This window comes from Camelus ferus, chromosome 13 (genome assembly GCF_009834535.1).
Source record: "Camelus ferus isolate YT-003-E chromosome 13, BCGSAC_Cfer_1.0, whole genome shotgun sequence".
Classification (NCBI taxonomy): domain Eukaryota; kingdom Metazoa; phylum Chordata; class Mammalia; order Artiodactyla; family Camelidae; genus Camelus; species Camelus ferus.
In genome coordinates this window covers 25,331,424-25,347,279 of record NC_045708.1, presented here as the reverse complement: position 1 = coordinate 25,347,279, position 15,856 = coordinate 25,331,424, and the positions used below count along the sequence as shown (strand labels likewise).

Genomic DNA, 15,856 nt, shown 5'->3' with positions numbered 1-15,856 from the left:
ATTGATGGGAAAAGAGTCAACTGGTAAAAGTTTAAAAAGATAAATACAATTATTTTTAAGTTTAACTTATAAAAATGTTTGAGAGAAAAAGCAAATGTAAGAAACAATCCCAATGGCAAGTTATCGATGCCAGCATTCTTTGTCACCGCAATGGCAGCTATAAAAAAAAAGGATGAGGAAGAGCTGTTGGAAATGCTAAGGAATAATTTCCAATCTATACTGTTACATGAAAAAAGCAAGTACACAAGATCACAAATAGTATGCCATCTTTCGTGTGAGAAAGGGGAAAACGGAAAAATATTTATATATCTGCTTATTTTTGTAAAAAGAAATACGGGAAGCATGAATCAGAAACAAAAAAATTAGTTACTTTCAAAGGATAGGAAGGAACAAACTGGAAGAAATAAGGAGGGACTAGCAATTCTGGGTATGTTTTTCAGTATAGTTTTGACTTCTGGAAGAACATTAAGTTCTATAACATTAAAAAAAATAAGATCAACAAAAATGGAGGGAAAAAACTAAAACTGAAACAAAATCAAATGAAACCAAATGCATTTCAAACAACATAACCACATTAAAAGAATATTTAAAAAAAAGAAGAGATAAGAAAACTCTAATGCAGGTAACTCCTGAACATAGTATATTGACTATACTCTTGGTTAAGGGTGTTGAGGAGGGGTGTGGTTGGGGAAGAACTACACACAAAATAAAACCTGGAACTTTTACTACCAGGTTTGTTTTCTGTACTGATACAGTGCAGTAATTTAGAAACTATTTTATATGTACTATAGGATTAAACAAATAAGTAAAAGTGATGTTTTGAGGAGGCAGGGGTTTAAAGAAGAAGGAAAATACAAATATGCAATGTAGAGAGTAAAGAATCCAGTGGGGCTAGACTGGAACTGGAAGAATCAGTTTGAACTCATGATTTCCAATAAACATACTGCATACAATAAGTGATATTTGCAGGATACATGTTAGGTTTATTATATGAATGTAATACTTACTTATTATTTATTATGGGTTTTACTTATTTACTTATTTATATATTTATATTTTCTACCTCCATCCATTGAAAGGGCTTAGATGCACATATAACTTAGAAGCAACGAGCATATCCAGTACCCAGATTTTGGGTTCTAAATTGTATTCCCCAACTAAAAGAAATCAGTGCACCTTTGAGAGATGGCTAGTTGCAGGACTGCAGCAGGGAAAACAAGATGAACCTGGAACATCTTATGCCCAAAAGTGAGGAAATAATCAAAAAAAAAAAAAAAAAAAGTGTCATGTCAAAAGGACACAGGAACAGCTTAAAGGTGCTCCCACAGGCTAAATCTGGGATGATTTGGGCAAGTAAATAAGGATAAACAGAGAAGAAAATGCTTTTACAGGAGAATACCAATTATTAATATAGAAGGAATGACAGAAATAGAAAATCACCATTACTACACAGCAGTAATCCTTTCAAGCAAAAATCATCAATTACTAAAAAAGTCTAATGAGAAACAGGATCCTTAAAAGTATCTCCCATATAAAAATTTAAGACTTCCATGCATCAAAGGACACAATCAACAAAGTGAAGAGGCAACCTATGGAATGTGAGAGAGTATTTCAAAACATATATCTGATAAGAATATATAAAGAATTCCTAAAATTCAACAACAAAAGCAAAAACCAAACAACCCAATTAAAAAATGGGCGAAGGACTTGAATACACATTTCTCGAAAGCAGATACATAAAGGGCCCATAAGCACATGAAAAGATGCTCAACATCACTATCATTATGCAACTGCAAATCAGAAACTACAATGAGACATTACCTCATACCCATTAGGATGACAACTATCAAAAAAACCTGAAAACAACAAATTTTGGCAAGGGTGTGGAGTATGTGGGATATTTGCACTGTTGGTAGGAATGTAAAATGGCACAGTCATTGTGGAAGACAGTTTGGTCATTTCCTAAAACACTAAAAAAAGAATTACCATTTATATGATCCAGCAACTCTACTTCTGGGTATATACACAGAAGAATTGAAAGCAAGAACTAGAAGAAATATTTGTACATTCATGTTCATAGCATTATTTGCAGCCAGCCGCCAAAAGGTGTCCATCAATGGATGAAAGGATAAACAAAATGTGGTATATACATTCAATGGAATATTATTCAGCCTTAAAAAGGAAGGAAATTTTGACCCATGCAACAACCTTGATGACATTATGTTAAGTAAAATAAGCCAGTCACAAAAGGGCAAATATTGTATAGATCCACTTACATGAGGTCCCTAGAGTAAACACATGTTCAAATGGGGAAGCAACCCAAGTGTCCATCAACAGATGAATGGATAAGTAAAATGTAGTACATATATACAATGGAATATTATTCAGCCTTAAAAAGGGAGGAAATTCTGACTCATGACAACATGGATGAATGTTGAAGGTATTATTCTAAGTGAAATAAGTCAATCACAAATACTGTATGATTCCACTCATAAGAGGCACTGACAAAGGCCAAATTCAGAGACAGAAAGTAGAATGGTTGTTGCTACGGGCTGAGGGGAGGGAAAATGGGGAGTTAAGTGTTCCATGGATACAGAGCTTCAGTTTTATAAGATGCAGATGGATGGTATTGATGGCTGTGAATGTACTTAATGCCACAGAACCGTACCTTAAAATGGCTCAGATGGTAAATTTTATGTAATGTGTATTTTATCACAATTAAAAACAAAAACAAAAACAAAAAACTATCTCCCTATCCCCACAAAAGAAAAAAAAAAAACTTGACAAGAGAAGTCTGACAGATATCAACTTAATCAAGTGATCAAAGTTAACATTACCACTAATGGAAAAAATACGTATTATGTGCCTCCCGATATGATGTACTATTAATGAAAGAACTGTGTAATATTCCTGCCAAAAATGCTTAATCAGAATCTAATCAAGAGGAAGCACTACAAAAACCCACAGGGATAGCCTACAAAATAACGTGCCTGTTATTTTTAACCGTGTTAATGTCATAAAAGAAAATAAAAAAGGCCGGGAATTGTTCCAGAATAAAGATGACTAAAAAGTCAGGACATCTAAATACATTCAGGAACCCGGACTGGATTCTGTACTAAAGGAAAAAAAAAAATGCTAAAGGACATCACGGGAACAAATGACAAAACTGGAATAGGAGTAGATTAGACAATAATATTATATCAATGTAAAATTTAGGAAAGTTGATCATTCTACTATCATTTATTATCCTTGTTCTGAAGAAAAACACATTAAAGGGCATGATGTATGAAACTTACTCTTGAATGGTGCAGAGAAAAATAAGTATATATGTGTATCTCTGTATACAGCTATCTCTATAGATACAAAGAGAAAGGAAAGGAGAAAAGAAAAAATGATAAAACAAATGTGGCAAACTTTAACAACACTGGTGAATCTGGTATACATGAATTCTTTGCATGATTCTTACAACTTTTTTTCAAGTTTGAAATTATTTCAAAACAAAAAGCTAAAATACATAAATAATCCATATAGAGTCTATATATAACATGGTAATAAATGTATTTAAAAGGCATTGCAAAAGTATAGCTTTCCAATAAAGGAATGCATATCTTACCCCAGTAGTGGCCACAGGAAGTGGATTGGCTGTGTAAAGGCTTCTTTTTCCATCATAAACTGGTCTACGGTCCCCAAATATAGTTACTTTAAAATGCTGAACCATTGAGTCAACCACCTCCCTAAAAAAGGGGAAAAAAATGCATTCACATGATCCTCTGCATGATGAAATACAAAAATCTTAACTAAAGTAATTTCTTATACTACTTAAAACTGCCAAAATTCTAAAAGATAATCATACATGATTAAAATTTTGCTTTCAGGATCATGGCTTAGGAAACCAGAAAGATTGATTTCTGGCAAGGGATGGTGTGAATTTCACAAAAGAAAGAAGAATGAATCCAGCGAATTACTTAATCATTCTGGGATACAGCTGACCTGCAAAACATTATCCTCAGAAATTGATCCAAAATCTCTTTCACCATCGCTAAGCACTACCTGACACATTCACCTCTCTTTATCAAAGAGCTTGATGCCCTTTCCTAATATATATATCTATTAATAGTGCCTAATACAAATATCTATTAAAACTCTTACTTTACTGTATTATAATTATTATACACCTCACTTCTACTAGACTGTGAGATTTCTGAGAGCAATAAACACACCTGTACCCCCACCCCCCATTCTTCCAATAGTTTCTAGTCAATAAGGATATTTTGAAACTTCTGTTTTTATCCCACAAACTAAAATTTTTATCCGATGTATTTACATGGAAAAATATTCAAGGCTTAGACGTTTAAAAAAATTACAGACTATAGACAGAATAATATTAAATATCCACAAATAAATATTTATTTTTATGTACACATAATTTGTAAAAGCAGTAGAAAGATATCTAGAAGGATATGTACCAAATAGATACAGTGGTTAGTTACCTCTGGAGAGAGAAGTGGAGAGAAGAATGATTTTTTATTTTGCTTATACAATCTAAATATACTACAATGGCAGTATATTCACATAGTACTGGTATAAGTTATAATACAATATAATTTAAAGAATGGGGGGGGGGGATTCAATTCTAGCCCAGTCAAGTAGAAGGGAAAGAAGACAAAACAGCATTTTCTGGAACAAAATAATTAAGCTTATTTGATACCCAGAGAAATTTCCAAATGCTCAAAGTTTCTATCTCCCCTCCCTTCAATTTTATTTTGCTTAAACTATTTAAACGAAGATCAAGTCTTTTCTAGAGTAAATATTACAATGAGGATTTGATTCACTGATCAGTTTTTGAGTACAAAACAAAATTTCAAAGATTTTCTGCCATTTTAAGTTTTCTTTTGTGATTTATCATCAATTCTGGTTTCTCAGGTGAGATTTTACAGATCTAATTTGTCAGGATGTTTTGACTGCTTTGTCACTTATTACTCAGCAGTAAATTGGTATATAATTTTAAGTTTATCAAATCCTGGCAACCCAATCAAACCACTCTAAGGATCAAAATGGTAGAAGAGATCAAAATAGTAGGGAGTTTCAAAACATCTTACAGATAAAAAATTGTTCTGCTTTGATGCCTAGCACACAGTATATTCTTAATGTTCTTAACAGTAGATAATCTACCTCAATGATCTGATAGAACCTCCAAAGGACTATATCTAAAGCTGAATTCAACATATCTCCCCCAAATTCGATCTGGTTATCCTTCTGTTTAGTACTTCTCTTTAATTACTGATGCCTCAATTTTCCCACTTACCCAGATTCAAAACCTGGACCACTCTTCATCCAGTTAGTTGTTGACTTCACCTCTCTGCACTATTTTTTGCACCAGTCTTTTACTTTCGATTCCCATTTGCTACTATCTTAAATTAAAACTTCATGCCCTAGTATGTGGATTATCTTAAGTTTCTTGTTTTTTATGCCTTTAATTTTTTCTTCTCTGGCCCAACTTACAAACCACTGCCAAATGAATCTCCAAACCCCACTTTCATTCCCCAGGTACAAAAGGTTAAGTTAATCACACTCCTCAGTTCATGCCACATTATCATCATTCATCTGTATAAGACCCCTCTTCTAACTAATTGATTTCTTTCCTTCCATATTCATTTCATACTCCTGTTCTCCTTCCCAATAAGTTATTTTTTTCTAATGTGTTTGGTGATCCTTCTATTTGTACATATTCCTCACTTTACCCTCTGCACTAGGTTTTCAAAATCTATTCATGTTGCTGTGGGACACTTAGTTCATTGCTTCTGACCAATGCAAAGTACTCCTCATGTTGTCCATCTACTCTCCCAGCAATACAGACTCAGAGTATCTTTTATTGTCAGCCACAAAACAATGCTGCAATGCAATATATCCTTCTATGTCCCCTTATGAACTTGTGTGAGAATTAATCTCTGGCTATACATATATATACCCAGGAACAGAACCACTAGGTCCAAATGAATTTTATCAACTAAATGATGAAGAACTGCCAAACTGCTCTCCAGAATGGCTATACTAAACCATGCTCCTGAAGGTTCCTATTTCCCTACATCCCAGACAAGAGTTGGCATTATCTGGCTTTGCTTTCTAATTTTTGCTAGTCTAGTGGATAAAACTAAAATCTTGGTTTATTTAGATTTCTCTTATTACTAATGAATGTGAGCATCCCTTCACATGTCTGCATTTCTTCTTTTGTGAATTCCTTGTTTATTTCCATTGCTCATTTTTTTTCACTCTGGTCCCAGTCTTCTTGTTGAATTGAAGAAGTTTCTTTGATATTTCAATACTAATTCACTAACAGGTTTAATTATTGCAAATATCTTCCCCACAAATGTTATCTGCCTGTTAACAATGCCCATGTATTTACTAAACTATAAATCCTCAATATTGTATCATCAAAATAATAATTTTTTCACCTTATGGTCTCATGTTTCTGAGGTTTTAAGAAATAGTTTCCTAATATGAAGTCACAAGGATGTATTATGCTTTATTAATTTTATTTTATCTATATATGTTGGTCATTAATCCATGTGAGGTTCTTTTTTATAAGCAGAATTGTATAAGAACTCAATTTCATTTTTCTCCATTTAGTGAGCCAGTTTTCCCACACTGTCTACTAAACAGTCTATACTTAACCAATCAATTTGTAATGCTAGTTTTATCTTTTTAAGTTCTGATCTGAGTTCTCTATATTGTCTACTTGTCTGTTCTTGGAGCAGCAGAACATGTTTTCATGATTACTAGAGTGTTTTATTATGTTGTAATTTGGGGCAGGACAAGTTCCTTTTCTTTTTCTAAGTTAACTTAGATATTCATGGAAACTTTTATTAAGAATAAATGTCTGAAGTCCTCCTCCCCCTACACACAAAAAACTATAAATACCGTAAGCAAAAGAAACATATTTAGTGTCCTACATACAGTAAATAATTTTAAAAATATCTGTTGGTTAAGTAACCCTCAAATGATACATACTTGAGAGTCATGGCTGTTATGCTAAAAAAAAATTAGTATGTTAAAAGCTACTGACAAACTACAACAATAAACTAAATGAAGATAAAATATAATAAGGGTAACTTTAAAGTCTAAACACAAGTTCAACTGCAGTAAGAACAAATTAGAGGACCTGAACTTATCCACTGCTCTTATGGAAAGGAGCTTTAGGTGACTATAAATCCAGAATGAACTAATAGTGTGATGTAGCTTCCTCAAAACTAAAGAACTCAGTTGCATATATTTAAATACCCAGTATAAGGCCAGTAACCATCCCATCATATATTACACAGGTCATTTAAAATTCTGTAGTACTCTGTTCAATTTGGAAAAAACTTAAGACTCTAAAAAATGAAACATAACCAGAAGAAAGTAATCCTGATAGAAACCCTTATGAGTAAAAATAAATCAAAGTAAGGACTTTTAGTCTAGAATAGGAAAGACTCAAAGGAAATTATGGAAGTCTTCAGCTATTCTGATAGATCCTCAAGTGAAAAACTGAGTAGAAAGTCTACCTTGTATGGGAAGATAGAATTAAGACAAATAGTTGGAAAAATATAAGGAGACAGATTTTGGAACAAAAACTTCCAACATTTTCTAACCACCAGGTTATTCACAAGTGGATTACACTATCTCATGAAGAACCTGAATTCATCCTTGCTAGAACTGTTCAAAGAGTAGTTATGTCAGGGAAGATACCAACTAGGAGATTGAAGTGAATAATGTCTACAATCCCTCTAATAGTAAAATTTAGTGAAGAGAATATCAAATAATGAAACTGAAGATTTGATCATGGCATCAGATATAGAAACTCCTTTATGAATAATTTAACTAAATGTTGGTTTTAACTTAAGGCTTTACAGCATTAACAGAATGGTATTAGAATTCTATATACATTGGGCAATTTTAACATTAAACTACTATTAAGTTCATAACTGCTAAAATCTATGCTTCAAAGGGAATCAGCTTTTATGGGACCATCATTTATTATCATGTCTCTTCACTTTAACCTCTCACTAATATGATGAAATTAAATGATATATTTAGACTTTTAATGTAATTTTAGTATGCAACATAACAAAGTAACAAATCCAGGAATTGCAAATTTTCATTTTTTATCTCAAAAGATACTGTGGCAAAGTGTAGTTTATTAGAATGTTCATCAGGCAGGCATGTGAAACTAGAGGAAAAACTCTCTAATATAGTAATTTATCTAGTCATCTATAGCAGCAAAGGTACTCAGTGTATTATGAAGAAAGTTTGAATTGGGAAACTGCCAATGTGAAAACTTATAAAATATGTGGTAACATATGTACCAGAGAAAAAATAGGTAGACACCAGTTTTCAGTACCACTCTGCCATTAAATTGTTAGGAAGCTTACTTGATCTCTCTGAATTTAGTTCCTTTATCAAAAAAATGATATAAAGGGCTGTTACAGGAACCCTTGGGATATTAGTGAAAGTACTCTGAGGAAAAAAAAGTAAATATGTATGATACTATTTTTATAAAAAATTTAAGCACAATTATCTCAAAAATACTTTAAGAATTATATTGAAGTACTGAAGTCTTTCAAGTAACAAAAGAATACATTATAATGCATTAGCATCAAATATAGTAAATTAATACAAAGAACAATTTCTGATAATTAACAGAAACTGTGAATGAAATTTTCTCTATATTGTAATTGTGGAGCACTGGTAGTCTTTTATTATAACAATGGGGGGATCCTTTGATCTTCTGTTCAGATGTAGAAATTTCAGGACAATATTTTATGTGTACACTGTTAAGCTAGCTTCTTAGCTTACGATAAAAAGTGAAGCTATAATAACCAAAATACATAAAATATTTTAACTCTAAAGCAGTACTTAGGGAAAAAGTTTGAAAAAGAAAATCTGAGTAAATGGGGATGAAAACTTCTAACTAATCTTTAGTGGCTTCCTTCTACTAATAACCTTAGTCTGAAGAGGGAACAATTCTCATAGAGAATAATATGATGCATTTTTGTAGAACTTCAGGATAGAATTTAAAAATCCTTAAGAATATCTGGCGATTACTACAAAAATGGAAGAGCCTACCTGAGTATGTTAGGTCTTAAAAAAGGGCTACAGCCTACCTTCCCACTCTTACCTCAACCACCACTTCCTACATTCTGGTACCAAGACTTTTGACTCCATCATGCTCTGGTGCACAGACTGTAAAGTAAAATTTAATATTGGTTTCAGTAAGTTCCAATTTACCATCTGACTCATACAGCAGAAAAATGGTAAAAGAGGGAAACTTCAATGTAAAGAGGAGAAGAAATTATTTTCCCGGTTAATTGTTACTATAAGCTCATAGACACCCATCTTCATCTCATTTTTAGGTACCTCTTAATTCTCTGCTCCCAAAAGGTAGGATGGGAAATGTTACTTTAGTCTTTAGGAGAAGACATGAAGTAATATTTTCCTCTAAAAGTGGAAAATATTCACCTTAGTTTAGTATTCCCAGCTGCAATAAATTAATCTGTCATTATAGTACAGACAGAATGAAGGAAGACTGCTAAAGTATAACAAGATAGTAAAATAACCCAGAGGTTTATAAAACACAACAAACAACTGGCAGCGTCTCCTAGTACCCTTCCAACCTCTGATTTATCTTCAAATTCTTTACAAAGTAACAGAGAAGGTAGCCAATATGTACTTTTGCATCAACATAGTTTAAAGATGTAGAGTAGAGAAGAAAGAAGTTACATTTTAGATTTAAACTTTAGTACTTTATAAAATTTGTAGTACACCAGAGCATTTTACTATAAACTATCTTCATTGCCAATTCACATGGGTGTGAATTCTTTCATAATCTTATATAACCACACAAGCTAATCTAGTAAACATTTCTAGTATTCACAAACAAGTGATAGATTACTTTAGGTTGAGAAATAAATTTTTAACTTAATATGGCTTACACTAACAATTCTCCTCTAGAACACTTCTCCCTCAGGCCACCACTGACTTCTTAATAGGCATGGTCTCTTTTCAGCCTCTAAATTCCTGGCTTCTTTTAGCATTTGCCACTGTGATTTATCCTTGAAAATCACGATCCTTGCCTTGCTTTCTCTCAAATAGCTTCTACTTACTTTGTTCTGGTTCTCCTACCTTTGCAATCTCTCAGTGTCTTCACTGGGAAAGCTGAAACAACAGTATCCCCAGATCTGTTCTCAGTCTTCTTACCTAAACTATACACACTTCCCCTAGATTTTAACTATCACTTATATGCTGACACATCTCAAACCTCAATCTCCATCTTATTTCCTGAGCTCTAGGCACTTATTTCCAAAAATCTATTGAACTTCTTCATTTTGATGTTTCTTATATATTTTAACCTCCAAATATCCAAAAGAGAAAGTAAGAAACTGGGCCCTTTTATAATCTGTATTTCTGTTAAAGCCATCTACAATGCACAAGCAAGGAACTATGAAGCCATTCTTATCTCTTCCCTTTCCCTCACACACCTAAATTGTTCATTCTTCTTTTAAATCTTCTATCTACATCCTCCCATCATCACCACTGCCACTGCTGTTAGTTAAGTCTTACAATACACTGACTCTAATTTTAAAAAGTAAGTACCAAATACTAATTTGAAAAGATACAAGCACCCCAATGTTCACAACAGCACTATTTGCAATAGCCAAGACATGAAAGCAACCCAATCGTCCGTCAACAGACAAATGGATAAAGATGTGGTACACCCCCCCACACACACAATGGAACATTACTCAGCCATTAAAAAGAATGAGATTCTGACACTTGCAGCAACATGGATGGACCTAGAGAATATTATGCTTAGTGAAATACGTCAGACAGAGAAAGACAAACACTGTATGATATCACTTATATGTGGAATCTTAAAAATAATACAAAATGAATGTATATGCAAAACAGAAACAGACGCACAGATATAGAAACAAACCTGTGGTTACCAAAGGGGAGAGGGAAGTGGGGAAGGACAAATTAGGGCTATAGGATTAACAGATACAGACTACTATGTATAAAATAAATAAGCAACAAGGATATACAATATAGCACAGGGACTTATTGGCTTTATCTTGTAATAACTTAGAATGTATGATTCCATTTATATTGATATGTTCAGAAAAGGCAAATCTATGGAGATAGAAAATAGATTAGTGTCAGGCAGGGGCTGCAAGGAGGGAGGCAATGGAGAGTGACTGTTATGGAGAGTATGGGATTTCTTTTGGAAAGGACAAAATGTTCTAAAATTAGATTTTGGTGATGGCTGTACACTATCTGTGAACATACTAAACACCACTGAATTGTACACTTGAAATGAGTGAACTGTGTTGTATGTGAATTTTAAATCAATAAAACTGTTACTTAAAAAAGAATGTCCTTCTCTTGGCATACTATCCTGTTATAACACTGTGCCAATAATATTCCTAATAACAGCAGAAGAGGTTCTTCAAATACTTTGATCTGAGATTTCTATTTAAAAGCCCAAACAGTATCAAGATAGATTTATTTTTTCCCTTCTAAAATTTAATCATCAGAATTACATTACGTCCATATGCAACATGCACAAATATTCAGCACTATGTCATTAACTGTAATAGAATAACAAGAGTAATCATAATAGTATGACTATAAGACAATGTTTAATTTATAAAAGAAAACTGCATCAAAAATTCAATCACAACCTATCAACTACTTCAAGATTCTTTTAAATCTTTGAAAATAGGTCTTGCATGTATAATCCAGCTGTATACACAATTTTCCCCATCTATTTCACAATTTAATGATTTAGAATAAGTATATGTAACAGTCTGCTCAAGGTTTATCCTCATATACATATTTAGTAGTTGGACAAACTAGCATAAAACCCCCAACTTACAGAATTTATACTCTAGGTTATATTTCTAAAAATTAATTTTTAGACCATTCTCTTGTAAAAAAAAAAAGAGAGAGAGAAACATTTGAAATCTGCTTAACAAACACGCTCTTTTAACTAATGATTTTTTTCCCAATCAAATCATTAAATAGGAAAAAAAGAAACACAAACAGTCCCCAAAGAAGTGAGGAAAGGTCAAAAAAAAGCAATGAACAGAAAGTCTAAAGTAGAAAAACTGACTCACAAAATGATTCACAAGCATTTCCTGGATATTTTGTCCAAGAAAACTCTTCTGACTAAAGTGGAAACTTGTTTGGCTGCAATACATGATTCTACTATTATTATTAATGCTATACTGCCAAGTATTTGAGCATGTGGCTTATGGACAAGGGAAACCTCATATGTGTTGATTTAAATACTGTTGTATTTTGGCCCATAACCATTTAGCTAATATTGAAAAGGAATTACAAAATTCTATTTTGTTTTTTTCTAACTTCTAGAATTCCAGTTGTTGAAGTACAGGAACTGAACCAATTTCAGAAGCCCACCAACAATTTTAACTACTTAAGTAACACTGCAAAAAATGAGCATAAAAGTTAGTCTTTTGAAGAAAATAAAGGGAGTCAGTTTTGTGTATGTTGATATAAAACCAAGTCAATATTATTAACGAAGTACAAAGTCAATTAATGCTAATTTTAGAGTCCCAAAGAAGTCCTGTAGCTCCTATCAAAACTCAAATAAAAGATACATGATAATGACTGGGACATTGTGCTGTAGACCAGAAACTGACACATTGTAACTGATTGTACTTTAATTAAAAAAAAAGATATATGATTAAAAAATTTCCACTTGGAAACCTTTAAATTACAGATTCTTTACTTCTACTGGCAAATAATGTAAGACAAAACAACATAAAGATGAAATACAATTATGGATGTCAACAGGACTGTAAGTTAAAACCAGAATGTATATACTTTTCCCCCCCAAACTTAACCTGCATGTTGAGCATCTACATGCAAAACTCTATGGTATGGAACATAATATATACACATATAACACATGATTATTCCCTTACCCTCCTACCAAAGAAAAGGTAGGAGAAGGAACAAATCTAATAAACAATTTTGTTCTTTTTTACCTAACATTACTGCCACTGTCCTAGACCCTCATAACTCATTTGAAATACTACAGAAACCTCAATTGACATCTCTCTAAGGTCCCAAGCCTTCACCTCCCACCATTCCCTGAATTCCAACTCATTTTATCTTCAAGTGATTTCATTTTCATAATATTTTCATCATATAATTCTATTCAATAAATAACCTGTAATACTCTACTTCTTAAGTTAGGGGTGATTTTTTTAGGCAGGGCAAGGTAGAGAGGTAGCAATAAGGAATTCAGCTAAGAAACATCTGCCTTAGACATTCTATCAGTTAAGAGATTTCCTTTGGTTAACAAAGGCCTTTTAAAAAACTGTAAACGTCTATCAAAAGGTCAAGATTATCCTTCATTCAAATTTACACATTAACACTAGTTTTGAGAAACAAGGAAAAGGGAATTTGAGAGTGCAGCATGAGATAGTTGGTCCCTATAAGCACAAAGATAGATGAAAGAGAAAGATTAAGACAAAGACTAGATCCTAGGAGAGAAGCACAGGGTACTGAAAATCCGTATCGAGGCATATGAATCCTTCTATAGTGTCCAATTCTCTCTCCCATCCCCCACCATCACACTCAACCCATTTTATTTTATTTTAACATTTTTTATTGATTTATAATCATTTTACAATGTTGTGTCAACCCATTTTATTTTTATAAGCACTTTACTGAGTATGTATTATGTGCCAATCATTGAGCTAAGATCAGGGATACAAAGATGATGACAAAGAATATTACTTTTCATGAAGAGGTTATATTGAGAGAAGAGGGTAGCAACAAATAACCACAATGCACTAAAAATACTATAACAAAAGTGTACACCAACCAAGTGTTACAATGTCATAGTAGAATGAACTACCATCTGACTATGGAGTTCAAAAGGTTTGTCTTCAAAAATAATAGAAGTTTGGAAGAGAGGTAAGAGCAGAAAGGGCATTCCAGAGTTACAGAATATGGAAAAAGATACAGGTGTGAGCCAAAATAAGAAGGATATGCTATACTAAATTTGGCAATAGGGAGCTGAATACATTTTAAAGCAGGAGGGTGATATAATCAGTTATCTGATTTAAAAGGATAACTATGCCAGAAGTGTGGATACTTAGTGAGAATGGGAACAGAAAGATGTTTGGGGAGACCAATTAGGAGATAATTACAATAGTCTGAATAACAAAAAAGGGTCTGAAACCAAGGTGGCAGTAGTATGAATGGAGAGGGGCCAGATTAGGGAATAATTTCTGAAATAGAAGCAATAGGACTTGATAACCAATAGGAGGAAAAAGGAGGTCTAGTTTGGGAGTTTAGGTAGAGAAAAAGAATACAACAGTATGAGCAGAATTTGGGGATGGGGATTGAAAGAATAAGTTGTTTTGACTTGTGTCTGAAACACTTTAGGGAAATTCAGGCATCAGTCTGAAGCTCAGGAAAGAGGTGGAGGCTACAGCAAGATAAGGAAATCATGTATTCATAGATGGTAGCTTATTGTAGTATTTGACTAGAACTTCCTCCATGAACCTGGCTTATGCTCCCTACACCTAGTTCTTCTCAATTGTTGTAACTTTGCTACTTCTGCCTTATCTTGGGGGAAAAAAAAAAGTGTTCTCTTTACTACAGCTATCTGCAATTCTACCAATTGTTTAGATTAACTCAATTCCTTTCCTTCTTGCTTTACAAGTATTTCTTAATGACTACCAAGTCAGGATTCTGGAGTTCTGGTCTCACCTTTGCTACGAGAAATTTGTGTTCTTGAGTAAGCCTCTCAACCTCTCTGGATCTCAAATATATAAAAGCTATCAAATTAGTTATCTCTTAGATTCCTCCACTTTTAAGACTCCACAGCTCACTTCCTGACCTCAGAAAGAACACTGCACTACATGTTAATTGTAACATTCATACTACAAATTTTTTTTCACTGTTATTACAAGGTCTCTAAGTGCTCATTCACTTCATTTTCTTATGTGTTTTATCTCTTCTACTAAATTACAAGTTTCTTGACAGCAATAAATCTGTCTTAAATGAAGGTCTAATAATAATACTGATTGAATAAGAAAAGACTGGGGTATTTGACACTATAAACCAAAATGCTAAGTTGAACATAATTGTTTTCTAAATGTTTTGTCTGTAAGACTAAAAAAAAAAAAAAAAACAACCTACCATCAAGGGGGAAAAAATCCTCTTCCACAGTGTATAGCATGTCATAAATTCCTTTTATATTCCCTGTATCACCTAAACCACATCCATATCTATGTATACTATATATAGATATATACTATATAGTATTTGGGGGAAGTGAGAGAGAAGCTTATTGAAAGCAGATTGATAAAATGTTATATATATCATATATACCTGTTCCTATATAAGAGTAAGGAACAGTTAGGAGTTGAGGATCATAAGAAAGCATGAAACCATGACAACCACCATCTCTATCTACCATTGCTACCAACACCATCTTCTTAAAGGGAACATTATAAAATGGGTCAGTAAGGTGGGGGTAGGTTGGGGAGAAAAAAGAAAGCACATATAAATACTACCTAACAGCAAGGGAAAAGATGTTTAATCTGATTTCAAGAACATATAAAAATGACTTGGACCTTTTCTATTATCACAGAGGAAACATATGAGTTCATGTTGTAATGGAAAAATTTCAAGGTTGTTTGTAGATTTTTTCCCACCATCACACCGCTGAGGTATAATCAATTTCAAAGCAAATTACCATGTGTTCTTGGTCAAACTGGTAGACATTATCATTTTATTCAGATGTATAAGATAAACATAATTACTAAAGCGAAGACAA

At 33.0% G+C, this 15,856-nt stretch overlaps 1 protein-coding gene across 3 annotated transcripts in view; it reads right to left on the bottom strand.

The window, feature by feature from the left end:
- AGO3 (argonaute RISC catalytic component 3) overlaps positions 1-15,856 on the bottom strand; it is a 109,530-nt gene that overhangs the window by 77,277 nt on the left and 16,397 nt on the right. For 2 of the 3 annotated variants that reach the window (XM_032495920.1, XM_032495919.1), the window contains 2 exons: positions 9,155-9,219; positions 3,614-3,734 (listed from right to left, as the gene is read on the bottom strand). Coding sequence is in view for 2 of the 3 variants with exons in the window: in XM_032495919.1 (XP_032351810.1) it covers positions 3,614-3,734; positions 9,155-9,204 (171 nt within the window). In the remaining variant the exon portion in view is untranslated. The remainder of the gene's footprint in view (positions 1-3,613; positions 3,735-9,154; positions 9,220-15,856) is intronic. The other variant, XM_006186313.3, reaches the window with a different exon arrangement.